Below are 26,179 nucleotides of genomic sequence, written 5' to 3'. Positions count from 1 at the left end.
GATTCAGGTGCCAATTCACACAAATTATATGGCTGCTTTTAGACAGGCAGCACAATTCTGCTCTTTTTCCACTAATTGGTCTAGACCAATCGCAACTTTTTTTTCAAATCGGATTGGTCAAGAGGCCAATGAGTGAAAAAATGAGCAGAATTGGGCTGCCTGTCTAAACGCAGCCGATGGCCTTAGGGTTCTAGGCCCATATTCCCAAAGCATCTCGGACTATAGAACAGCTTATCAATGGATCGGTTTTGCCTTTTAGATCAGTGCACTAGAGCCTTGTTCACACTGCAAGGCCTCATGCTCACATCTGTCTTAAAAAAATAGTGTTTCACCTTTATAACCAGGTAGGCTAGTAGTTCTCATTTACAACTGCGACCTGGCCAAGATAAAGCAAAGCAGTGTGACAAACGGGGTTACACATGGAATAATCAAACATACAGTCTACACAATAGAAGTGTGTATATACAGTGTGCAAATGAGGCAAGGCAATAAATAGGCCATAGTGGCAAAATAATTACAATGTAGCAATTAAACACTGGAGTGATGTGCAGAAGATGAATGTGCAAGTAGAGCTACTGGGGAGCAAAAAATATATAACAGTATGGGGATGAGGTATTTACAGCTGAACTATGTGCAGTGATCTGTGAGCTGCTCTGACAGCTGGTGCTTAAAGTTAGTGAGGGAGATATGAGTCTCCAGCTTCAGTGATTTTTGCAATACGTTCCAGTCATTGGCATCAGAGAACTGGAAGGAAAGGTGACCAAAGGAGGAATTGGCTTTGGGGGTGACCAGTGAAATATACCTGCTGGAGCGCGTGCTGCTTTGTTGTTTTGGAATGCTGACTCTCCAAGCTAAGGTGACAAAGCCTACTGTGACGACCCTCCCACTCTGTCTGCCGTATTATGTCTTTGTTCTTGTTTCCTTATTAGGATGCCGGTGGGCGGAGTTGGGAGGGTCGTCAGCTTCATGGGAAACACCTGGGCCAGGTGTGTCCCAGGATAAATAGACCTCTTCCTGATTCATGGAGGAGACTCTCCATGCAGACACCTTTATGGATTTTGTTGTGTTTCTTGGTGGTTTTTGGGTTGTTTGTGACATCTTTCAACACCCTGCATTATCACATTCATGCATGCAAAACACTCACTTACACTACTGATTACTGATTACACACACCATTGTATATTTTCCTTAGTTGCTTTAGTTAATAAATATATCTTTTGTTACTCCTTATCTCCACGTTGTCTCCCTTCTGTTACGGGCTTTGAGCCGGTTCGTGACACTACCATGGATGTTCCCAGTTACTTTGAATGTTAAAAATGATCGTGTTAGAACACTTAAAGCCTCAAAGGACAATGAAACTATTTTCAATACGAGTCCTTTCTGGCTCGCCACAGCAGTCAACTAGGTAGCTTTCTAGCACATTCAATAATTTGTCTGTAAGCAATACATGTTCTTGTCAACTGACTAACTAGCAAGCAACAAGATATGTAAAATAGCAGTTTAAAAACCACGAGGGCAAATAGATCAAATTTGACCGTTAGACACATGTCGCATGGCCAGGAATCAAATTTGTATCTGATTTCAAACCACCTTGGAAGGTCAGGGCCAGCACCAGACAAAAGCGGTCGCTTAGGTTCCCCGGACACTAGGGGGCCCATGACCCAAAAGGTTTATATACAGTACCAGCCAAAAGTTCAGACACACCTACTCATTCAAGGGTTTTTCTTAATTTTTTACTATTTTCTACATTGTACAATAATAGTGAAGACATACATGGAATCATGTAGTTACCAAAAAGGTGTTAAACAAATCCAATTTATTCACCCTTTGCAGTGATGACAGCGTTGCACACTCTTGGCATTCTCTCACTTAACATCATGAATGCACCAGGAATGCATTTGAATTAACAGCTGTGCCTTTTTCAACTAGGCAAGTCAGTTAAGAACACAATCTTATTTTCAATGATGGCCTAGGAACACTGGGTTAACTGCCTTGTTCTGGGGCAGAACGACAGATTTTTACCTTGTCAGCTCAGGGATTCGATCTTGCAACCTTTCGGTTACAAGTCCAACGCTCTGACCACTAGGCTACCTGCCGCCTTGTTAAAATGTTATTTCTGGAATTTCTTTCCTTCTTAATGCCTTTGAGCCAATCAGTTGTGTTGTGACAAGGTAGGGATGTTATACAGAAGATAGCCCAATTTGGTGAAAGACCAAGTCCATATTATGGCAAGCACAGCTCAAATAAGCAAAGAGAAAGGACAGTCCCTCACTACTTTAAGACATGAAGGTCAGTCAATCTGGAAGATTTCAAGAACGTTGAACATTTCTTCAAGTGCGGTCGCAAAAACCATAAAGCGCTATGACGAAACTGGCTCTCATGAGGACCGTCACAGGAAAGGAAGACCCAGAGTTACCTTTGCTGCAGAGGATAAGTTTATGCATGCGCAAACCAGCTGGCTGGTGTGTTTACAGACATTTTCAATTATTCCCTATCCCAGTCTGTTGTCCCCACATGCTTCAAGATGGCCTCCATGGTTCCTGTACCAAGGAAGGCAAAGATAACTGAACTAAATGACTCACTTCTATCATCCTGAAGTGCTTTAACTTAATTAAGAGACTAGTCAAGGATCATATCATTTCCACCTTCCGGCAACCATAGACCCACTTCAGTTTGCATACCGCCAAACAGGTCCACAGACGATGCAATCGCCATCACACTGCACACTGCCCTATCCCATCTGGACAAGGGGGATACCTATTTAAGAATGCTGTTCATTGACTACAGCTCAGTATTCAACACCATAGTACCCTCCAAGCTCATCGTCAAGCTTGGGGCCCTGGGCCTCAACCCCGCCCTGTGCAATTGAGTACTGGATTTTTCTGACGGGCCTCCCCCAGGTGGTGAACGTAAGAAACAACACCTCTACCTCGCTGACCCTGAACACTGGGACCCCACACGGGTGCGTGCACAGCCCCCACCTGTACTCCCTGTTCACCCACGACTGCGTGGCTATAGCACGCCTCCAACTCAACCATCAAGATTGCAGACGACACAACAGTAGTGGGCTTGATTACCAACAACGACGAGACAGCCTACGGGGAGGAGGTGAGGGCACTACGAGTGTGGTGTCAGGAAAACAACTTCTCACTCAACGTCAACAAAAAAAAGAGATGATCGTGGACTTCAGGAAACAGCTGAAGGAGCCCCCCCACCCCAACACCTACATTGAAGGGACACCAGTGGAGAAAGTGGAAAGGTTCCTCGGCATACACATCAACGACAAACTGAAATGGTCCACCCACACAGAAAGTGTGGTGAAGAAGGCGCAACAGCGCCTCTTCAACCTCAGGAGGCTGAAGAAAAGTGGCTTGTCACCCAAAACCCTGACTAACTTTTACAGATCCACAATCGAGAGCATCCTGTCAGGATGTATCACAGCCTGGTACGGCAACTGCTTGCCCTCAACCGCAAGGCTCTCCAGAGGGTGCTGCGGTCTGCACAACGCATCACCCGGGGCAAACTACCTGCCCACCATGACATCTATAGCACCCGATGTCACAGGTAGGCAAAAAAAGATCATCAAAGACAACAGCCACCCGAGCCACTGCCTGTTCACACCGCTACCATCCAGAAGGGGAGATCAGTATAGGTGCATCGAAGCTGGGACCGAGAGACTGAAGAACAGATTCTATCTCAAGGCCATCAGACTGCTAAACAGCAGTCACTAACTCAGAGAGGCTGCTGCCTACATGGAGACCCAATCACTGACCACTTTAACAAATGGATCCCTAGTCACTTTAAACGATGCCACTTAATAATGTTTACATATCTTACAATACTCATATCATATTTATGTACTGTATTTTATACCATCTATTGCACCTTGCCTATGCCGCTTGGCCGTTGTTCATCCTTATATTTATATGTACATTTTCTCATTCACCCCTTTTAGATTTGTGTGGATTAGTTGAGGTTGTTGGGGAACTGTTAGATATTACTGCACTGTCGGAACCAGAAGCACAAGCATTTCGCTACACTCGCATTAACATCTGCTAACCATGTGTTTGTGACAAAAAAAAAGTGATTTGATTTGAACATGCGTGCCAATTAAAGATCTTGACTAATCAGATGCAAGGCCAAATTAGGGCGTATTCCAGCCCAGGTGTGCAGCCTGGTTGGATGTTAAAAGCTACCTCAGTTTCATCAATTGTAGCATAGCAGAAGCACGCTGTCCTCTAACCTACAGAGTCACATTAGTTGTTGGCATGGGACTCATGATGGCAAACACGCTCGGGTTATTGTTCAAGCAACTGGTTTGGTTTTTACTTGTGGAAAACTTCTTAATCTCTCCTGCTTTGTCATATACTTATAGCACTGACACATGGCAACAACTTCCAAGGCGAACACCGCAATTTGACAATCGTCCACGCATGCCTCCACTCCAACAAACAGTTTCTCGGCCAGTTCGAGTAGAAACTGTCGCTGTGACGTGCCATTCAGACTACATGGAGATAGTAGTGAATGCTGATCTGTTTATACTCGGTAATCTAATCGATGTGGATGACCTGCGACTTGGAGTTGAACAGTACCAAGACCAAGAGCCGTGTAGGGCTACAGCTTCAGCAGCCGGAGATGAGTACAGAATATTTGCAGCACTTTCGGACTGTGGAACCAAGTACTTGGTAATATATATATATATATATATATTTTAAATTCAGTAGTTGACTTCTTGAAACAACCTTCTCGTAAATGCTGCTTTGTGACTCCACAGCTGAACAAAGACTCATTGATCTACGCAAACCTCCTCAGATATACACCCAGAACCACACCAGATGGCGTTATTCGAATGGCTGGTGCTGTAATCCCAATTGAGTGTCATTATGAAAGGTGAGTTTAGGCTATACTGTTGTATGACGGTCATAGGAATCCTGCGTTGACCTATTGGTGTATTTACCGGTCTGTACTTTCTGTTTCAGGAAGTACAGTTTGGACAGCTCTTCTCTCCAGCCGACCTGGATCCCTTTCACCGCCACAGTGTCTGCTGAAGACACCCTGCAGTTCTCATTGAAGCTTATGACAAGTGGGTATTTCAATCCTGGGCTGTATTTCGCAGGGTACAATTTTGTTGACCATTCAGATAATAAATCAAAAGGATACAATGGTGCTCTCCCAGAAGCTTGGTAAAACCCGTGAATTGAATGTTCAGATATCAAATGTATTTATATAGCCCTTCTTACAACAGCACGCAATGTAGGTGTCGAAGCACGGTGGCTAGGAAAGGCTCTGAGGGGTGGCCAGTCCTCTTCTGGCTGTGCCGGGTGGAGATTATAATCGAACATGGCAACGATGTTCAAATGTTCATGCATGGTCAAATAATAATCACAGTAGTTGTCGAGGGTGCAACAGGTCAGCACCTCAGGAGTAAATGTCAGTTGGCTTTTCATAGCCGATCATTGAGTATCTCTACCGCTTCTGCTGTCTCTAGAGTTGAAAACAGCCGGTCTGGGACAGGTAGCACGTCCGGTGAACAGGTCAGGGTTCCATAGCCGCAGGCAGATATAAATGTACTATGTAGCACACATGCCCCTCTGACATGCAAAATACGGAATCACATCAGACCACTGTTATTGGGGACACACTTCTATCTGCAACGTTATACAGTTTGCCCCCTAAACATGGCCCTCATTTTAATCTATTAGATTCTCACTAGTTGAGCGCCTATTGACAATATGTTCTGGCCGTGGTAGTTTTAATAGCGACTCGTGGTCGTAACTTTGAAACGCATCGCTTGCAGGTCTCTTTCTTTACTGCCATTTCCTTTCCAGGTGACTGGCTCTATGAGCGGGGTTCTGGAGTCTACTTCCTGGGTGATCCCATCAACATTGAGGCATCTGTCAGGGTTGCTCACCACACCAGAGTCTTTGTTAGCAGCTGCGTGGCCACACTGGACCCCGATAGCAACTCTGTCCCCAGATATGTCTTCATTGAGAGTGATGGGTAAGCAGGGGGGGAATGACTTAGAGCGACTATTATCCGGCTGGCCCGTAGAGAACGATAGAATATGCCATTTGAGGGCTTCCACCATTTTTGTGGTTTCTTTGAGACTTCTTAATTGGTTACTAAGGAAGATGCCCCAATATGTATTTGAATATTATCTCCCTCCAGGTGCTTGACGGATTCCCAGCTGCCTGGTTCCCGCTCTGGTTTCATGCGTAGGACCCAGGACAACAAGCTCGGGTTCCACATTGATGCCTTTAGGTTCTACCAGGAGGACAGGGCAGAGGTGAGGGCGGTATTTAATAAAAACAATGTTGTAGAGGTCATTATGGGTACTGTAGTTAAATGATTCTACAGGAACATAATTTACAGACATTGTGTAGGCTACTGTGATTCTGCATCTTTGTTTTGCTTATCCTGTTTTTCACAGCTGTACATCAACTGCCACCTTATGGCAGTCCCTGTCATGGACCATGCAGAGCCTAGCAACAAGGCATGCTCCTTCATTGATGGCAGGTGGGATAAGTCACATTTCCTTAGTTACTGTTACTGGGCTGTGACCTATTCACTGGAATAACCATAGCTTTTTAAGAAAGTGGTGTGTTCTTGGTCCATGAGTAGATCTTTCATACATTTCAGATGGAGGTCTGCTGATGAGAATGATTTGCTATGTGGGCGTTGTCCAAGCCTGAGTAGACAGAAGGGGGTTGATCAAGCTCCAGCACAACGTCCCCTCAGTCCAAGACTAGGTGGTAGCCAACTTGAACCTCGTGTCTACCGCAACAAACCCCCAGCCTCTGACAATTGGAGTATTGGGATGAAAGGTGTATTTGACATCTTAATCCCTCTATTCCATCACCACCTTCTCAAAACACATTGCAGGGGCGGGACCTTCTCCAATATGGAAATTGAGGGAAGACTAATTGAGTGTCTTGACTGCAAATGTATGTTTAATGTGTTGTCCTTTTAGTATGGGACCAGGATACTACTTTGGGCCCCATGATTGTCCTCCCAAGTAAACAGAAGAGTGCACCTCTATCTCCACGGATGAGTGGAGGTATCGATATACCTGGCTTCCCTGCCTCAACAGGGGACAGGAAGCCCGTATCACCTGGCAGTCGTTGGCGTGGCATGGACTTCAAGAGCGGTAATTTGACTCTGACATGGCATAATCTTATTCCTTATGTAGTGCACTACCTTTGAACAGGTAGTCTTGAGAACCCAACCCTAGGCAACAGCAGTGACTAGGGTCTGGTTTCAATGACTGACTCGTTTGGCAACTTCTCCCAACAAGTCACGAGGCAGAACGTCATGATTTGAAACCAAATTTTGCAGGGAATACCTTTGCAGTGGTTTTAGTGAAGGTAGTTGAGGTAAACTAGCCACTTGAATAATGCACTCATTAAATATACCTGATCTCCATCTTGCTAGCTACTATTTTGTATGAATTAGAGTGGATTTTATTTAATCTATTTCACCTTTATTTAACCAGGTAGGCTAGTTGAGGACAAGTTCTCATTTACAACTGCGACCTGGCCAAGAGGAAGCATAGCAGTGTGAACAGACAACAGAGTTACACATGGAGTAAACAATTAACAAGTCAATAACACGGTAGAAATCAAGTCTATATACATTGTGTGCAAAATGCATGAGGAGGTAGGCGAATAATCACAATTTTGCAGATTAACACTGGAGTGATAAATGATCAGATGGTCATGTACAGGTAGAGCTACTGGTGTGCAAAAGAGCAGAAAAGTAAATGAATATAAACAGTATGGGGATAAGTTAGGTAAATTGGGTGGGCTATTTACCGATAGACTGTGATCGGTTAGCTGCTCAGATAGCAGATGTTTGGTGAGGGAGAAAAGTCTCCAACTTCAGTGATTTTTGCAATTCGTTCCAGTCACAGGCAGCAGAGAACTGGAACGAAAGGCGGCCAAATGAGCTGTTGGCTTTAGGGATGATCAGTGAGATACACCTGCTGGAGCGCGTGCTAAGGGTGGGTGTTGCCATCGTGAACTGAGATAAGGCGGAGCTTTACCTAGCATGGATTTGTAGAATACCTGGAGCCAGTGGGTCTGGCGACGAATATGTAGCGAGGGCCAGCCGACTAGAGCATACAGGTCGCAGTGGTGGGTGGTATAAGGTGCGTTAGTAACAAAACGGATGGCACTGTGATAAACTGCATCCAGTTACCCGAGTAGCGTATTGGAAGCTATTTTGTAGATTACATCGCCGAAGTCGAGAATCGGCAGATTAGTCAGTTTTACTAGGGTAAGTTTTGCGGCGTGAGTGGAGGCTTTGTTGCGGAATAGAAAGCCGACTCTAGATTTGATTTTAGATTGGCGATGTTTGATATGAGTCTGGAAGGAGAGTTTACAGTCTAGCCAGACACCTAGGTACTTATAGATGTCCACATATTCTAGGTCGGAACCATCCAGGGTGTTGATGGTAGTCGGGCGTGCGGGTGCAGGCAGCGAACGGTTGAAAAGCATGCATTTGGTTTTACTAGCATTTAAGAGCAGTTGGAGGCCACGGAAGAGTTGTATGGCGTTGAAGCTCGTTTGGAGGTTAGATAGCACAGTGTCCAAGGAAGGGCCGGAAGTATACAGAATGGTGTCGTCTGCGTAGAGGTGGATCAGGGAATCGCCCGCAGCAAGGGCAACATCATTGATATATATATACAGAGAAAGGAGTCGTCCCCGAGAATTGAACCCTGTGGCACCCCCAGAGACTGCCAGAGGACCGGACAACATGCCCTCCGATTTGACACACTGAACTCTGTCTGCAAAGTAGTTGGTGAACCAGGCAAGGCAGTCATTAGAAAACCGAGGCTACTGAGTCTGCCGATAAGAATATGGTGATTGATATAGTCGAAAGCCTTGGCCAGGTCAATGAATACGGCTGCACAGTACTGTCTTTTATCGATGGCGGTTATGATATCGTTTAGTACCTTAAGCGTTGCTGAGGTGCACCCGTGACCGGCTCGGAAACCAGATTGCACAGCGGAAAAGGTACGGTGGGATACGAGATGGTCAGTGACCTGTGTTCACTTGGCTTTCGAAGACCTTATATAGGCAGGGCAGGATGGATATAGGTCTGTAACAGTTTGGGTCCAGGGTGTCTCCCCCTTTGAAGAGGGGGATGACTGCGGCAGCTTTCCAATCCTTGGGGATCTCAGACGATATGAAAGAGGTTGAACAGGCTGGTAATAGGGGTTGCGACAATCGCGGCGGATAGTTTCAGAAATAGAGGGTCCAGATTGTCAAGCCCAGCTGATTTGTACGGGTTCAGGTTTTGCAGCTCTTTCAGAACATCTGCTATTTGGGTAAAGGAGAACCTGGAGAGGCTGGGGGGCGGAGCTGTTCGCCGAGGTTGGAGTAGCCAGGAGGAAGGCATGGCCAGCCGTTGAGAAATGCTTGTTGAAGTTTTCGATAATCATGGATTTATCGGTGGTGACCGTGTTACCTAGCCTTAGTGCAGTGGGCAGCTGGGAGGAGGTGCTCTTGTTCTCCATGGACTTCACAGTGTCCCAGAACTTTTTGGAGTTAGAGCTACAGGATGCAAATTTCTGCCTAAAAAAGCTAGCCTTTGCTTTCCTGACTGCGTGTATTGGTTCCTGACTTCCCTCAACAGTTGCATATCGCGGGGACAATTAGATGCTATTGCAGTCCGCCACAGGATGTTTTTGTGCTGGTCGAGGGCAGTCAGGTCTGTAGTTCTGCATTTTTTTGAACGGAGCATGCTCATCTAAGATGGTGAGGAAGTTACTTTTAAAGAATGACCAGGCATCCTCAACTGACGGGATGAGGTCAATATCCTTCCAGGATACCCGGGCCAGGTCGACTAAAGGCCTGCTCGCAGAAGTGTTTTAGGGAGCGTTTGACAGTGATGAGGGGTGGTAGTTTGACTGCGGATCCGTAGGGGATAGAGGCAGTGATCGCTGAGCTCCTGGTTGAAGACAGCGGAGGTGTATTTGGAGGGCCAGTTGGTCAGGATGACGTCTATGAGGGTGCCCTTGTTTGCAGATTTAGGTTTGTACCTGGTGGGTTCCTTGATTTGTGAGATTGAGGGCATCTAGCTTAGATTGTAGGACTGCCGGGGTGTTAAGCATATCCCAGTTTAGGTCACCTAACAGAACAAACTCTGAAGCTAGATGGGGGGTGATCAATTCACAAATGGTGTCCAGGGCACAGCTGGGAGTTGAGGGGGGTCTGTAGCAGGCAGCAACAGTGAGACTTATTTCGGGAGAGTAATTTTTAAAATTAGTAGTTCGAACTGTTTGGGTATGGACCTGGAAAGTATGACATTACTTTGCAGGCTATCTCTGCAGTAGACTGGCAGTTCTAAGGGGGAGGAGTTGCAGTCTTGACGGAAAATGTTATAGTTGGGTATGGAAATCTCAATTTTTGGTGGCCTTCCTATGCCAGGATTCAGACACTGCAAGGACATCAGTGTTAGCAGAGTGTGCTAAAGCAGTGAGTAAAACAAACTTAGGGAGGAGGCTTCTGATGTTGACATGCATGAAACCAAGGCTTTTTCGATCACAGAAGTCAACGAATGAGGGTGCCTGGGGACATGCAGGGCCTGGGTTTACCTCCACATCACTCGCGGAACAGAGGAGTAGTCTGAGGGTGCGGCTAAAGGCTATCAAAACTGGTCGCCAAGAGTGTTGGGGACAAAGAATAAAAGGAGCAGATTTCTGGGCATGGTAGAATATATTCAGGGCATAATGCGCAGACAGGGCTATGGTGGGGTGCGGGTACAGCAGCGGTAAGCCCAGGCACTGGGTGATGATAAGAGAGGTATCTCTGGACATGCTGGCTGTAATGGGTGAGGTCCCTGCATGTGTGGGAGGTGGGACAAAGGAGCTATCAGAGGTATGAAGAGTGGAACTAGGGGCTCTATTGTAAACTAAAACAATGATGACTAACCTGAACAACAGTATACAAGGCATATTGACATTTGAGACCTACAGTGAGGCATACAGTAATCGCAGATGTTGATTGGGAGAGCTAGCTAAAACCGCGGGTGAGACAACAGCTAATCAGCTAGCACAACAGCAGGTAAAATGGTGTTGAGTAGGCAGAGCGGGTCGGCTTAACTACACACAGGTTACGGTAGTGACATAGGCCTCTATGCCAAACTCGCATTCTAGTACGTACAGAAGTGGGAAGCCAGTTTTTAAAATGTGTGGGAAGCAACCAGGATGTCCAGACTATTGCCCAGACCATGATGTACTGGTCAAAAGTAGTGCACTCTATAGGTCATCGGGTGCCACTTCGGACACCTGTCTTTTCCTATCCCTATAGGCTAGCAATTCTGCCAACACTGGCTGTGTTAATCTGTTACATTTAATTCCAGGACCTTATTTCGCCCAATCCCAAAATGAGGTTAGTCCCTTGGGCCCAAGGGTCGGACCCAACAACCCAAGTAATGACAGTACGTTGCTGTTTTGAATGAAAATTGCATGTAGGCTCTGTGCTAAATCGTCTGTTCTCAGAGCTGGAGGCCACTCCAGACCCTGAGTTGATTCCTACACCTGAGCCCATTGGAGACCTTGAGGTTACCACAGAGAAAGAGTATCCGGCGTGAAGCTTGGGGCCCTGGGCCTCAACCCCGCCCTGTGCAATTGAGTACTGGATTTTTCTGACGGGCCTCCCCCAGGTGGTGAACGTAAGAAACAACACCTCTACCTCGCTGACCCTGAACACTGGGACCCCACACGGGTGCGTGCACAGCCCCCACCTGTACTCCCTGTTCACCCACGACTGCGTGGCTATAGCACGCCTCCAACTCAACCATCAAGATTGCAGACGACACAACAGTAGTGGGCTTGATTACCAACAACGACGAGACAGCCTACGGGGAGGAGGTGAGGGCACTACGAGTGTGGTGTCAGGAAAACAACTTCTCACTCAACGTCAACAAAAAAAAGAGATGATCGTGGACTTCAGGAAACAGCTGAAGGAGCCCCCCCACCCCAACACCTACATTGAAGGGACACCAGTGGAGAAAGTGGAAGGTTCCTCGGCATACACATCAACGACAAACTGAAATGGTCCACCCACACAGAAAGTGTGGTGAAGAAGGCGCAACAGCGCCTCTTCAACCTCAGGAGGCTGAAGAAAAGTGGCTTGTCACCCAAAACCCTGACTAACTTTTACAGATCCACAATCGAGAGCATCCTGTCAGGATGTATCACAGCCTGGTACGGCAACTGCTTGCCCTCAACCGCAAGGCTCTCCAGAGGGTGCTGCGGTCTGCACAACGCATCACCCGGGGCAAACTACCTGCCCACCATGACATCTATAGCACCCGATGTCACAGGTAGGCAAAAAAAGATCATCAAAGACAACAGCCACCCGAGCCACTGCCTGTTCACACCGCTACCATCCAGAAGGGGAGATCAGTATAGGTGCATCGAAGCTGGGACCGAGAGACTGAAGAACAGATTCTATCTCAAGGCCATCAGACTGCTAAACAGCAGTCACTAACTCAGAGAGGCTGCTGCCTACATGGAGACCCAATCACTGACCACTTTAACAAATGGATCCCTAGTCACTTTAAACGATGCCACTTAATAATGTTTACATATCTTACAATACTCATATCATATTTATGTACTGTATTTTATACCATCTATTGCACCTTGCCTATGCCGCTTGGCCGTTGTTCATCCTTATATTTATATGTACATTTTCTCATTCACCCCTTTTAGATTTGTGTGGATTAGTTGAGGTTGTTGGGGAACTGTTAGATATTACTGCACTGTCGGAACCAGAAGCACAAGCATTTCGCTACACTCGCATTAACATCTGCTAACCATGTGTTTGTGACAAAAAAAAAGTGATTTGATTTGAACATGCGTGCCAATTAAAGATCTTGACTAATCAGATGCAAGGCCAAATTAGGGCGTATTCCAGCCCAGGTGTGCAGCCTGGTTGGATGTTAAAAGCTACCTCAGTTTCATCAATTGTAGCATAGCAGAAGCACGCTGTCCTCTAACCTACAGAGTCACATTAGTTGTTGGCATGGGACTCATGATGGCAAACACGCTCGGGTTATTGTTCAAGCAACTGGTTTGGTTTTTACTTGTGGAAAACTTCTTAATCTCTCCTGCTTTGTCATATACTTATAGCACTGACACATGGCAACAACTTCCAAGGCGAACACCGCAATTTGACAATCGTCCACGCATGCCTCCACTCCAACAAACAGTTTCTCGGCCAGTTCGAGTAGAAACTGTCGCTGTGACGTGCCATTCAGACTACATGGAGATAGTAGTGAATGCTGATCTGTTTATACTCGGTAATCTAATCGATGTGGATGACCTGCGACTTGGAGTTGAACAGTACCAAGACCAAGAGCCGTGTAGGGCTACAGCTTCAGCAGCCGGAGATGAGTACAGAATATTTGCAGCACTTTCGGACTGTGGAACCAAGTACTTGGTAATATATATATATATATATATATTTTAAATTCAGTAGTTGACTTCTTGAAACAACCTTCTCGTAAATGCTGCTTTGTGACTCCACAGCTGAACAAAGACTCATTGATCTACGCAAACCTCCTCAGATATACACCCAGAACCACACCAGATGGCGTTATTCGAATGGCTGGTGCTGTAATCCCAATTGAGTGTCATTATGAAAGGTGAGTTTAGGCTATACTGTTGTATGACGGTCATAGGAATCCTGCGTTGACCTATTGGTGTATTTACCGGTCTGTACTTTCTGTTTCAGGAAGTACAGTTTGGACAGCTCTTCTCTCCAGCCGACCTGGATCCCTTTCACCGCCACAGTGTCTGCTGAAGACACCCTGCAGTTCTCATTGAAGCTTATGACAAGTGGGTATTTCAATCCTGGGCTGTATTTCGCAGGGTACAATTTTGTTGACCATTCAGATAATAAATCAAAAGGATACAATGGTGCTCTCCCAGAAGCTTGGTAAAACCCGTGAATTGAATGTTCAGATATCAAATGTATTTATATAGCCCTTCTTACAACAGCACACAATGTAGGTGTCGAAGCACGGTGGCTAGGAAAGGCTCTGAGGGGTGGCCAGTCCTCTTCTGGCTGTGCCGGGTGGAGATTATAATCGAACATGGCAACGATGTTCAAATGTTCATGCATGGTCAAATAATAATCACAGTAGTTGTCGAGGGTGCAACAGGTCAGCACCTCAGGAGTAAATGTCAGTTGGCTTTTCATAGCCGATCATTGAGTATCTCTACCGCTTCTGCTGTCTCTAGAGTTGAAAACAGCCGGTCTGGGACAGGTAGCACGTCCGGTGAACAGGTCAGGGTTCCATAGCCGCAGGCAGATATAAATGTACTATGTAGCACACATGCCCCTCTGACATGCAAAATACGGAATCACATCAGACAACTGTTATTGGGGACACACTTCTATCTGCAACGTTATACAGTTTGCCCCCTAAACATGGCCCTCATTTTAATCTATTAGATTCTCACTAGTTGAGCGCCTATTGACAATATGTTCTGGCCGTGGTAGTTTTAATAGCGACTCGTGGTCGTAACTTTGAAACGCATCGCTTGCAGGTCTCTTTCTTTACTGCCATTTCCTTTCCAGGTGACTGGCTCTATGAGCGGGGTTCTGGAGTCTACTTCCTGGGTGATCCCATCAACATTGAGGCATCTGTCAGGGTTGCTCACCACACCAGAGTCTTTGTTAGCAGCTGCGTGGCCACACTGGACCCCGATAGCAACTCTGTCCCCAGATATGTCTTCATTGAGAGTGATGGGTAAGCAGGGGGGGAATGACTTAGAGCGACTATTATCCGGCTGGCCCGTAGAGAACGATAGAATATGCCATTTGAGGGCTTCCACCATTTTTGTGGTTTCTTTGAGACTTCTTAATTGGTTACTAAGGAAGATGCCCCAATATGTATTTGAATATTATCTCCCTCCAGGTGCTTGACGGATTCCCAGCTGCCTGGTTCCCGCTCTGGTTTCATGCGTAGGACCCAGGACAACAAGCTCGGGTTCCACATTGATGCCTTTAGGTTCTACCAGGAGGACAGGGCAGAGGTGAGGGCGGTATTTAATAAAAACAATGTTGTAGAGGTCATTATGGGTACTGTAGTTAAATGATTCTACAGGAACATAATTTACAGACATTGTGTAGGCTACTGTGATTCTGCATCTTTGTTTTGCTTATCCTGTTTTTCACAGCTGTACATCAACTGCCACCTTATGGCAGTCCCTGTCATGGACCATGCAGAGCCTAGCAACAAGGCATGCTCCTTCATTGATGGCAGGTGGGATAAGTCACATTTCCTTAGTTACTGTTACTGGGCTGTGACCTATTCACTGGAATAACCATAGCTTTTTAAGAAAGTGGTGTGTTCTTGGTCCATGAGTAGATCTTTCATACATTTCAGATGGAGGTCTGCTGATGAGAATGATTTGCTATGTGGGCGTTGTCCAAGCCTGAGTAGACAGAAGGGGGTTGATCAAGCTCCAGCACAACGTCCCCTCAGTCCAAGACTAGGTGGTAGCCAACTTGAACCTCGTGTCTACCGCAACAAACCCCCAGCCTCTGACAATTGGAGTATTGGGATGAAAGGTGTATTTGACATCTTAATCCCTCTATTCCATCACCACCTTCTCAAAACACATTGCAGGGGCGGGACCTTCTCCAATATGGAAATTGAGGGAAGACTAATTGAGTGTCTTGACTGCAAATGTATGTTTAATGTGTTGTCCTTTTAGTATGGGACCAGGATACTACTTTGGGCCCCATGATTGTCCTCCCAAGTAAACAGAAGAGTGCACCTCTATCTCCACGGATGAGTGGAGGTATCGATATACCTGGCTTCCCTGCCTCAACAGGGGACAGGAAGCCCGTATCACCTGGCAGTCGTTGGCGTGGCATGGACTTCAAGAGCGGTAATTTGACTCTGACATGGCATAATCTTATTCCTTATGTAGTGCACTACCTTTGAACAGGTAGTCTTGAGAACCCAACCCTAGGCAACAGCAGTGACTAGGGTCTGGTTTCAATGACTGACTCGTTTGGCAACTTCTCCCAACAAGTCACGAGGCAGAACGTCATGATTTGAAACCAAATTTTGCAGGGAATACCTTTGCAGTGGTTTTAGTGAAGGTAGTTGAGGTAAACTAGCCACTTGAATAATGCACTCATTAAATATACCTGATCTCCATCTTGCTAGCTACTATTTTGTATGAATTAGAGTGGATTTTATTTAATCTATTTCACCTTTATTTAACCAGGTAGGCTAGTTGAGGACAAGTTCTCATTTACAACTGCGACCTGGCCAAGAGGAAGCATAGCAGTGTGAACAGACAACAGAGTTACACATGGAGTAAACAATTAACAAGTCAATAACACGGTAGAAATCAAGTCTATATACATTGTGTGCAAAATGCATGAGGAGGTAGGCGAATAATCACAATTTTGCAGATTAACACTGGAGTGATAAATGATCAGATGGTCATGTACAGGTAGAGCTACTGGTGTGCAAAAGAGCAGAAAAGTAAATGAATATAAACAGTATGGGGATAAGTTAGGTAAATTGGGTGGGCTATTTACCGATAGACTGTGATCGGTTAGCTGCTCAGATAGCAGATGTTTGGTGAGGGAGAAAAGTCTCCAACTTCAGTGATTTTTGCAATTCGTTCCAGTCACAGGCAGCAGAGAACTGGAACGAAAGGCGGCCAAATGAGCTGTTGGCTTTAGGGATGATCAGTGAGATACACCTGCTGGAGCGCGTGCTAAGGGTGGGTGTTGCCATCGTGAACTGAGATAAGGCGGAGCTTTACCTAGCATGGATTTGTAGAATACCTGGAGCCAGTGGGTCTGGCGACGAATATGTAGCGAGGGCCAGCCGACTAGAGCATACAGGTCGCAGTGGTGGGTGGTATAAGGTGCGTTAGTAACAAAACGGATGGCACTGTGATAAACTGCATCCAGTTACCCGAGTAGCGTATTGGAAGCTATTTTGTAGATTACATCGCCGAAGTCGAGAATCGGCAGATTAGTCAGTTTTACTAGGGTAAGTTTTGCGGCGTGAGTGGAGGCTTTGTTGCGGAATAGAAAGCCGACTCTAGATTTGATTTTAGATTGGCGATGTTTGATATGAGTCTGGAAGGAGAGTTTACAGTCTAGCCAGACACCTAGGTACTTATAGATGTCCACATATTCTAGGTCGGAACCATCCAGGGTGTTGATGGTAGTCGGGCGTGCGGGTGCAGGCAGCGAACGGTTGAAAAGCATGCATTTGGTTTTACTAGCATTTAAGAGCAGTTGGAGGCCACGGAAGAGTTGTATGGCGTTGAAGCTCGTTTGGAGGTTAGATAGCACAGTGTCCAAGGAAGGGCCGGAAGTATACAGAATGGTGTCGTCTGCGTAGAGGTGGATCAGGGAATCGCCCGCAGCAAGGGCAACATCATTGATATATATATACAGAGAAAGGAGTCGTCCCCGAGAATTGAACCCTGTGGCACCCCCAGAGACTGCCAGAGGACCGGACAACATGCCCTCCGATTTGACACACTGAACTCTGTCTGCAAAGTAGTTGGTGAACCAGGCAAGGCAGTCATTAGAAAACCGAGGCTACTGAGTCTGCCGATAAGAATATGGTGATTGATATAGTCGAAAGCCTTGGCCAGGTCAATGAATACGGCTGCACAGTACTGTCTTTTATCGATGGCGGTTATGATATCGTTTAGTACCTTAAGCGTTGCTGAGGTGCACCCGTGACCGGCTCGGAAACCAGATTGCACAGCGGAAAAGGTACGGTGGGATACGAGATGGTCAGTGACCTGTGTTCACTTGGCTTTCGAAGACCTTATATAGGCAGGGCAGGATGGATATAGGTCTGTAACAGTTTGGGTCCAGGGTGTCTCCCCCTTTGAAGAGGGGGATGACTGCGGCAGCTTTCCAATCCTTGGGGATCTCAGACGATATGAAAGAGGTTGAACAGGCTGGTAATAGGGGTTGCGACAATCGCGGCGGATAGTTTCAGAAATAGAGGGTCCAGATTGTCAAGCCCAGCTGATTTGTACGGGTTCAGGTTTTGCAGCTCTTTCAGAACATCTGCTATTTGGGTAAAGGAGAACCTGGAGAGGCTGGGGGGCGGAGCTGTTCGCCGAGGTTGGAGTAGCCAGGAGGAAGGCATGGCCAGCCGTTGAGAAATGCTTGTTGAAGTTTTCGATAATCATGGATTTATCGGTGGTGACCGTGTTACCTAGCCTTAGTGCAGTGGGCAGCTGGGAGGAGGTGCTCTTGTTCTCCATGGACTTCACAGTGTCCCAGAACTTTTTGGAGTTAGAGCTACAGGATGCAAATTTCTGCCTAAAAAAGCTAGCCTTTGCTTTCCTGACTGCGTGTATTGGTTCCTGACTTCCCTCAACAGTTGCATATCGCGGGGACAATTAGATGCTATTGCAGTCCGCCACAGGATGTTTTTGTGCTGGTCGAGGGCAGTCAGGTCTGTAGTTCTGCATTTTTTTGAACGGAGCATGCTCATCTAAGATGGTGAGGAAGTTACTTTTAAAGAATGACCAGGCATCCTCAACTGACGGGATGAGGTCAATATCCTTCCAGGATACCCGGGCCAGGTCGACTAAAGGCCTGCTCGCAGAAGTGTTTTAGGGAGCGTTTGACAGTGATGAGGGGTGGTAGTTTGACTGCGGATCCGTAGGGGATAGAGGCAGTGATCGCTGAGCTCCTGGTTGAAGACAGCGGAGGTGTATTTGGAGGGCCAGTTGGTCAGGATGACGTCTATGAGGGTGCCCTTGTTTGCAGATTTAGGTTTGTACCTGGTGGGTTCCTTGATTTGTGAGATTGAGGGCATCTAGCTTAGATTGTAGGACTGCCGGGGTGTTAAGCATATCCCAGTTTAGGTCACCTAACAGAACAAACTCTGAAGCTAGATGGGGGGTGATCAATTCACAAATGGTGTCCAGGGCACAGCTGGGAGTTGAGGGGGGTCTGTAGCAGGCAGCAACAGTGAGACTTATTTCGGGAGAGTAATTTTTAAAATTAGTAGTTCGAACTGTTTGGGTATGGACCTGGAAAGTATGACATTACTTTGCAGGCTATCTCTGCAGTAGACTGGCAGTTCTAAGGGGGAGGAGTTGCAGTCTTGACGGAAAATGTTATAGTTGGGTATGGAAATCTCAATTTTTGGTGGCCTTCCTATGCCAGGATTCAGACACTGCAAGGACATCAGTGTTAGCAGAGTGTGCTAAAGCAGTGAGTAAAACAAACTTAGGGAGGAGGCTTCTGATGTTGACATGCATGAAACCAAGGCTTTTTCGATCACAGAAGTCAACGAATGAGGGTGCCTGGGGACATGCAGGGCCTGGGTTTACCTCCACATCACTCGCGGAACAGAGGAGTAGTCTGAGGGTGCGGCTAAAGGCTATCAAAACTGGTCGCCAAGAGTGTTGGGGACAAAGAATAAAAGGAGCAGATTTCTGGGCATGGTAGAATATATTCAGGGCATAATGCGCAGACAGGGCTATGGTGGGGTGCGGGTACAGCAGCGGTAAGCCCAGGCACTGGGTGATGATAAGAGAGGTATCTCTGGACATGCTGGCTGTAATGGGTGAGGTCCCTGCATGTGTGGGAGGTGGGACAAAGGAGCTATCAGAGGTATGAAGAGTGGAACTAGGGGCTCTATTGTAAACTAAAACAATGATGACTAACCTGAACAACAGTATACAAGGCATATTGACATTTGAGACCTACAGTGAGGCATACAGTAATCGCAGATGTTGATTGGGAGAGCTAGCTAAAACCGCGGGTGAGACAACAGCTAATCAGCTAGCACAACAGCAGGTAAAATGGTGTTGAGTAGGCAGAGCGGGTCGGCTTAACTACACACAGGTTACGGTAGTGACATAGGCCTCTATGCCAAACTCGCATTCTAGTACGTACAGAAGTGGGAAGCCAGTTTTTAAAATGTGTGGGAAGCAACCAGGATGTCCAGACTATTGCCCAGACCATGATGTACTGGTCAAAAGTAGTGCACTCTATAGGTCATCGGGTGCCACTTCGGACACCTGTCTTTTCCTATCCCTATAGGCTAGCAATTCTGCCAACACTGGCTGTGTTAATCTGTTACATTTAATTCCAGGACCTTATTTCGCCCAATCCCAAAATGAGGTTAGTCCCTTGGGCCCAAGGGTCGGACCCAACAACCCAAGTAATGACAGTACGTTGCTGTTTTGAATGAAAATTGCATGTAGGCTCTGTGCTAAATCGTCTGTTCTCAGAGCTGGAGGCCACTCCAGACCCTGAGTTGATTCCTACACCTGAGCCCATTGGAGACCTTGAGGTTACCACAGAGAAAGAGTATCTGGGTGAAGAGGAGGATCAGTATGAGATTGGAACCTATTGAAAGGGTATGTATGGGATGATGGTACTGCTATTTTAGAGGGAAATAACCTGCACATGGCAAGCAGGTTAGCACTTATTGGGATGGCTCCGCAGAATGTTCACTAGCTGGCACAGCCACAAAGTAATAAAATATGATTTTTAAACATTAACCTCACTGCCAACCCTAATGCCTAACATTAAATTAAAAGCATACATTGTTACAATGTAGCCAATTTTGACTTTCCATCTGGCACAGCTAGTGGAAATCGCTCAGTTCTGCCTCCAGGACAATACCGTCTCAATAAATGTCAACCTGCACATGGCAATTGCCAGTATCACTTTTAAATATCTGCTTTTGATGTGGTTTCATAAAGAAGGGATATGTTTCACCAGTCCACTATCCAATTTCTAGAATTGGAAGGCGCTGTTGTCGTGGTGGCCCATAATAGACTTGCTCCAAGCAGCAGCACACTCCAACTCACTGAGGTTGGTGCCGGTCCTGATGTCCCAGCACACAAGGAGGATGACCCTACAACAAAGTGACATAAGCACCACATCTGCTCCTGGCGAACTCAACCAGTGAAGGGACTGAGACGAAATCTCAAGAGATGCCTGTTAATCTCTTTGAAAAATAAATGATTTAATGTTACTTCGACTGACTTTCTGTCTTCACCATTATGCACTAAATGCTAGAGTACTCTGAAATATTGCCTTCATTTGTTAAAGTGAGAGCCTGTTGCTGCCAACTGACATTTCCTAGTTTAGTCTTTGGTCTGTATTGGTGTTTGCGTAGCCAGACATCACATGCTGGATTAACGTGACTCTGTCCCAAGGTTCCTGATTGAGCATGTAAGTTACAGGGAATTCTGAGACATTGGGCTTACTATGAAGGGTCTGAGGAATGGGTGGACTGCACAGGAGGTTGGTGGCCCCTTAATTGGGAAGACCGGGCTTGTGGTAACTGCAGTGGAATGGTATTAAACCCATGGTTTCCAAGTGTTTCACGGCTTCCCTCAACCTCCGCTAGCGGACTGGAACCAGAAACCGGCACTGGCATTTCTAACTGGTCCTTTTCCTTAATCCGACCCTTTTTTGAGAGACTTCCAATATTATCCAGAAGGATAATTTAGTGCTAAAACCCAAGTGTTTGGGTTTAGTGTGGTGTAGGCCTAGCCTCAATCAATGGAAAGTTCCTCCCTGACTACATTGCAGATGCCTGCCAGATCTTAAAATGCCTGGCTATGTATTTAACAAATCAACTAACCATACAGCACTGTTGATGACGTGGCACACAACCACTGGTTGCAATGCTTAAGCATCTAGTTGGGCAGGCGCTACGGGATTGCCACGGTACCTGTTCTGAGTTCAAAAAGCCAGAGATGAGAGATTCAGGTGCCAATTCACACAAATGAGCAGAATTGGGCTGCCTGTCTAAACGCAGCCGATGGCCTTAGGGTTCTAGGCCCATATTCCCAAAGCATCTCTGACTATAGAACAGCTTATCAATGGATCGGTTTTGCCTTTTAGATCAGTGCACTAGAGCCTTGTTCACACTGCAAGGCCTCATACTCACATCTGTCTTAAAAAAATAATGTATTTCACCTTTATAACCAGGTAGGCTAGTAGAGGACAAGTTCTCATTTACAACTGCGACCTGGCCAAGATAAAGCAAAGCAGTGTGACAAACAGGGTTACACATGGAATAATCAAACATACAGTCTACACAATAGAAGTGTGTATATACAGTGTGCAAATGAGGCAAGGCAATAAATAGGCCATAGTGGCAAAATAATTACAATGTAGCAATTAAACACTGGAGTTATGTGCAGAAGATGAATGTGCAAGTAGAGCTACTGCGGAGCAAAAAATATATAACAGTATGGGGATGAGGTATTTACAGCTGAACTATGTGCAGTGATCTGTGAGCTGCTCTGACAGCTGGTGCTTAAAGTTAGTGAGGGAGATATGAGTCTCCAGCTTCAGTGATTTTTTTGCAATACGTTCCAGTCATTGGCATCAGAGAACTGGAAGGAAAGGTGACCAAAGGAGGAATTGGCTTTGGGGGTGACCAGTGAAATATACCTGCTGGAGCGCGTGCTGCTTTGTTGTTTTGGAATGCTGATTCTCCAAGCTAAGATGACAAAGCCTACCATGGATGTTCCCAGTTACTTTGAATGTTAAAAATGATCGTGTTAGAACACTTAAAGCCTCAAAGGACAATGAAACTATTTCAATACGAGTCCTTTCTGGCTCGCCACAGCAGTCAACTAGGTAGCTTTCTAGCACATTCAATAATTTGTCTGTAAGCAATACATGTTCTTGTCAACTGACTAACTAGCAAGCAACAAGATATGTAAAATAGCAGTTTAAAAACCACGAGGGCAAATAGATCAAATTTGACCGTTAGACACATGTCGCATGGCCAGGAATCAAATTGGTATCTGATTTCAAACCACCTTGGAAGGTCAGGGCCAGCACCAGACAAAAGCGGTCGCTTAGGGCCCCCGGACACTAGGGGGCCCACTACCCAAAAGGTTTATATACAGTACCAGCCAAAAGTTCAGACACACCTACTCATTCAAGGGTTTTTCTTAATTTTTTACTATTTTCTACATTGTACAATAATAGTGAAGACATCAAACTATGAAATAACACATGGAATCATGTAGTTACCAAAAATGTGTTAAACAAATCCAATTTATATTTATTCACCCTTTGCAGTGATGACAGCGTTGCACACTCTTGGCATTCTCTCACTTAACATCATGAATGCACCAGGAATGCATTTGAATTAACAGCTGTGCCTTTTTCAACTAGGCAAGTCAGTTAAGAACAAAATCTTATTTTCAATGATGGCCTAGGAACACTGGGTTAACTGCCTTGTTCAGAACGACAGATTTTTACCTTGTCAGCTCAGGGATTCGATCTTGCAACCTTCCGGTTACAAGTCCAACTCTCTGACCACTAGACTACCTGCCGCCTTGTTAAAACATTGTTTGTAGAGTTTCTTTCCTTAATGCGTTGTGTTGTGAAAAGGTAGGGGTGGTAAACAGAAGAAAGCCCAAATTCGTGAAAGACCAAGTCCATATTATGGCAAGAACAGCTCAAATAAGCAAAGAGAAAGGACAGTCCCTCACTACTTTAAGACATGAAGGTCAGTCAATCTGGAAAATTTAAAGAACTTTGAACATTTCTTCAAGTGCGGTCGCAAAAACCATAAAGCGCTATGATGAAACTGGCTCTCATGAGGACCGTCACAGGAAAGGAAGACCCAGAGTTACCTTTGCTGCAGAGGATAAGTTTATTAGACTTACCAGCCTTAGAAATGGCAGACCAAATAAGAGTTCACAGTGTTCAAGTAACAGACACATCTCAACATCAACTGTTCAGAGGAGACTGCGTGAATCAGGCCTTCATGGTCGAATTGCTGCAAAAGAAACCACTACAAAAGGACACCAATAAGAAGAAGAGACTTGCTTGGGCCATGAAACACTAGCAATAGTCCATATTTGAGATTTTTGGTTCCAACCGCCGCTTCTTTGTCAGACACAGAGTAGGTGAATGGAAAATCTCCACGTGTGGTTCCCACTGTGAAGCATGGAGGAGGAGGTGTGATGGTGCTTTGCTGGTGACACTGTAGGTGATTTATTTCAAATTCAAGGCACACTTAACCAGCATGACTACCACAGCACTCTGGCTCATCCCATCTGGTTTGCGCGCAGTGGGACTATCATTTGTTTTTCAACAGGGCAATGACCCAACACACCTCCAGGCTGTGTAATGGCTATTTGACCAAGAAGGACAGTGATGAAGTGCTGCATCAGATGACCTGGCCTCAACAATCACCTGACCTCAACCCAATTGAGATGGTTTGGAATGAGTTGGACCGCAAAGTGAAGGAAAAGCAGCCAACAAGTGCTCAGCATATGAGGGAACTCCTTCAGGATTTCCTCAAGAAAAAGCATCCAGGTGAAGCTGGTTGAGAAAATGCCAAGAGTGTGCAAAGGTGTCATCAAGGCAAAGGGTGGATACATTGAAGAATCTAAAATATTTAATGCTGACCAGCAAATGTCACTAATGTGCATTGTAAACAGACAATGAAGCTCTGAGTAATTAACCGTTTTTCGGCCCAATTTGGTGAAAGCGCCGAAGTCTACAAAAAGATTTGGTTTCCCCTCGCTGCATATTGCTATAACATATGATTTGTAAGCTGATATGTAAAATACCTATCCAGGAGTTTTAAGATCTGCCACGTATCAGCGACGTCTGGGCAGAGGAACGCGGCCAACAAGAACGCGTTCCTCTGATGGTGTCGACAGAGATGGTCGGTTCGCTTCGAGTCCTTAGGAAACTAGACAGTATTTTGTTTTTTTAATGTATTATTTCTTACCCCAGGAAGTCTTAAGTCTTATTACATACAGCCGGGTAGAACTACTGGATGTAAGAGCGACGCCAACTTACCAACATTACGACCAGGAATATGACTTTCCTGAAGTGGATCCTCTATTTGGACCACCACCCAGGACAATGGATCTGATCCCAGAAGCTGACCCAAGACAAAGGCACCGCAGAAAGGGCAGACGGAGCGGCCTCCTGGTCAGGCTCAGTAAACGTGCACATCGCCCACCTCTCCCGAGTATACTACCTGCCAATGTCCAGTGTCTTGACAACAAGGTAGACAAATATGAGAAAGGGTTGCCTTTCAGAAAGAGATCAGAGATGGTCATATTCTCTGTTTCATGGAAACATGGCTCTCTCGGGATATGTTGTCGGAATCGGTTCAGCCACCGGACTTCTCCATGCATCGCGCCCACAGAGATTAACACCTCTCTGGGAAGAGGAAGGGCGGGGGTGTATGCTTCATGATTAACGACTCATGGTGTAATCATAACAACATACAGCAACTCAAGTCCTTCTGCTCACCCAACCTAGAATTCCTCACAATCAAATGCCAGCCAAATTACCTTCCAAGAGAATTCTTGTCAGTTATCTTCACAGCTGTGTACATTCCCCCTCAAGCAGACACCAAGATGGCCCTAAAGGAACTTCACTGGACTCTATGTAAACTGGAAACCATATATCTGAGGCTGCATTTATTGTAGCTGGGGATCTTAACAAAGCCAATTTGAGAACAAGGCTACCTAAATTCTATCAGCATATTGATTGCACTTTGTGCGGGGGTAATACCCTCCACCACTGCCACTCTAACTTCCGCGATGCATACAAAGACCTCCCTTCAGGCAAATCCAACCACGATGCCATCATGCTCCTACTGTCTTATAGGCAGAAACTCAAACAGGATGTACCAGTGACTAGAACTATTCAACGCAGGTCTGACCAATTGAAATCCATGCTTCAAGATTGTTTTGATCACGCGGACTGGGATATGTCAGGATATGTCAGCCGGAGTCAGGCTCAGAGAAAAACATTGACCTTTACGTTGACTCGGTGAGTGAATTTATAAGGAAGTGCATTGGAGATGTTGGACCCACTGTGACTATTAAAACCTACCCTAAACAGAAACCGTGGATGGATGGCGGCATTCACGCAAAACTGAAATCACAAAAAATCGCATTTAACCATGGAAAAAGGTCTGGGAATTTTGGCTGAATATAAACAGTGTAGTTATTCCCTGCGCAAGGCAATCAAACAAGCGAAATGCCGGTACAGGGACAAAGTGGAGTCCCAATTCAACGGCTCAGACATGACATGTATGTGGCAGGGTCTACAGGAAATCACGAACTGCAAAAAGAAAACCAGCCACGTCACGGACAACGACGTCACACTTCCAGACAAACTAAACACCT

The 26,179-nt window shown here is 45.9% G+C and overlaps 2 protein-coding genes across 3 annotated transcripts; both read left to right on the top strand.

Annotated features, from left to right (window-relative positions):
- Positions 1-4,207: 4,207 nt before the first annotated feature.
- Positions 4,208-11,595, top strand: LOC116353475 (zona pellucida sperm-binding protein 3). The gene is made up of 9 exons (XM_031789252.1): positions 4,208-4,685; positions 4,775-4,890; positions 4,980-5,083; positions 5,829-6,000; positions 6,169-6,286; positions 6,431-6,516; positions 6,640-6,824; positions 6,971-7,147; positions 11,504-11,595. Exons 1-9 carry the CDS (start codon positions 4,269-4,271, stop codon positions 11,593-11,595), a joined length of 1,467 nt encoding a protein of 488 aa, XP_031645112.1. The 5' UTR covers positions 4,208-4,268.
- Positions 11,596-12,939: 1,344 nt separating this feature from the next.
- LOC116353414 (zona pellucida sperm-binding protein 3-like) lies at positions 12,940-21,021 on the top strand. Of its 2 annotated transcripts, none has more exons than XM_031788732.1 (10): positions 12,940-13,451; positions 13,541-13,656; positions 13,746-13,849; positions 14,595-14,766; positions 14,935-15,052; positions 15,197-15,282; positions 15,406-15,590; positions 15,737-15,913; positions 20,270-20,398; positions 20,785-21,021. In XM_031788732.1, exons 1-9 carry the CDS (start codon positions 13,035-13,037, stop codon positions 20,392-20,394), a joined length of 1,500 nt encoding a protein of 499 aa, XP_031644592.1. In that variant the 5' UTR covers positions 12,940-13,034; the 3' UTR covers positions 20,395-20,398; positions 20,785-21,021. The 2 variants fall into 2 exon arrangements, with proteins under 2 accessions (XP_031644592.1, XP_031644593.1); XM_031788733.1 differs by having other exon boundaries at positions 12,969-13,451; positions 20,766-21,021.
- The last annotated feature ends 5,158 nt before the right edge of the window (positions 21,022-26,179 follow it).

This window comes from Oncorhynchus kisutch, linkage group LG14, assembly GCF_002021735.2.
Source record: "Oncorhynchus kisutch isolate 150728-3 linkage group LG14, Okis_V2, whole genome shotgun sequence".
Lineage (NCBI taxonomy): Eukaryota > Metazoa > Chordata > Actinopteri > Salmoniformes > Salmonidae > Oncorhynchus > Oncorhynchus kisutch.
Note: the sequence above shows the minus strand (reverse complement) of the source record. Positions and strands in the feature narration are given on the sequence as shown.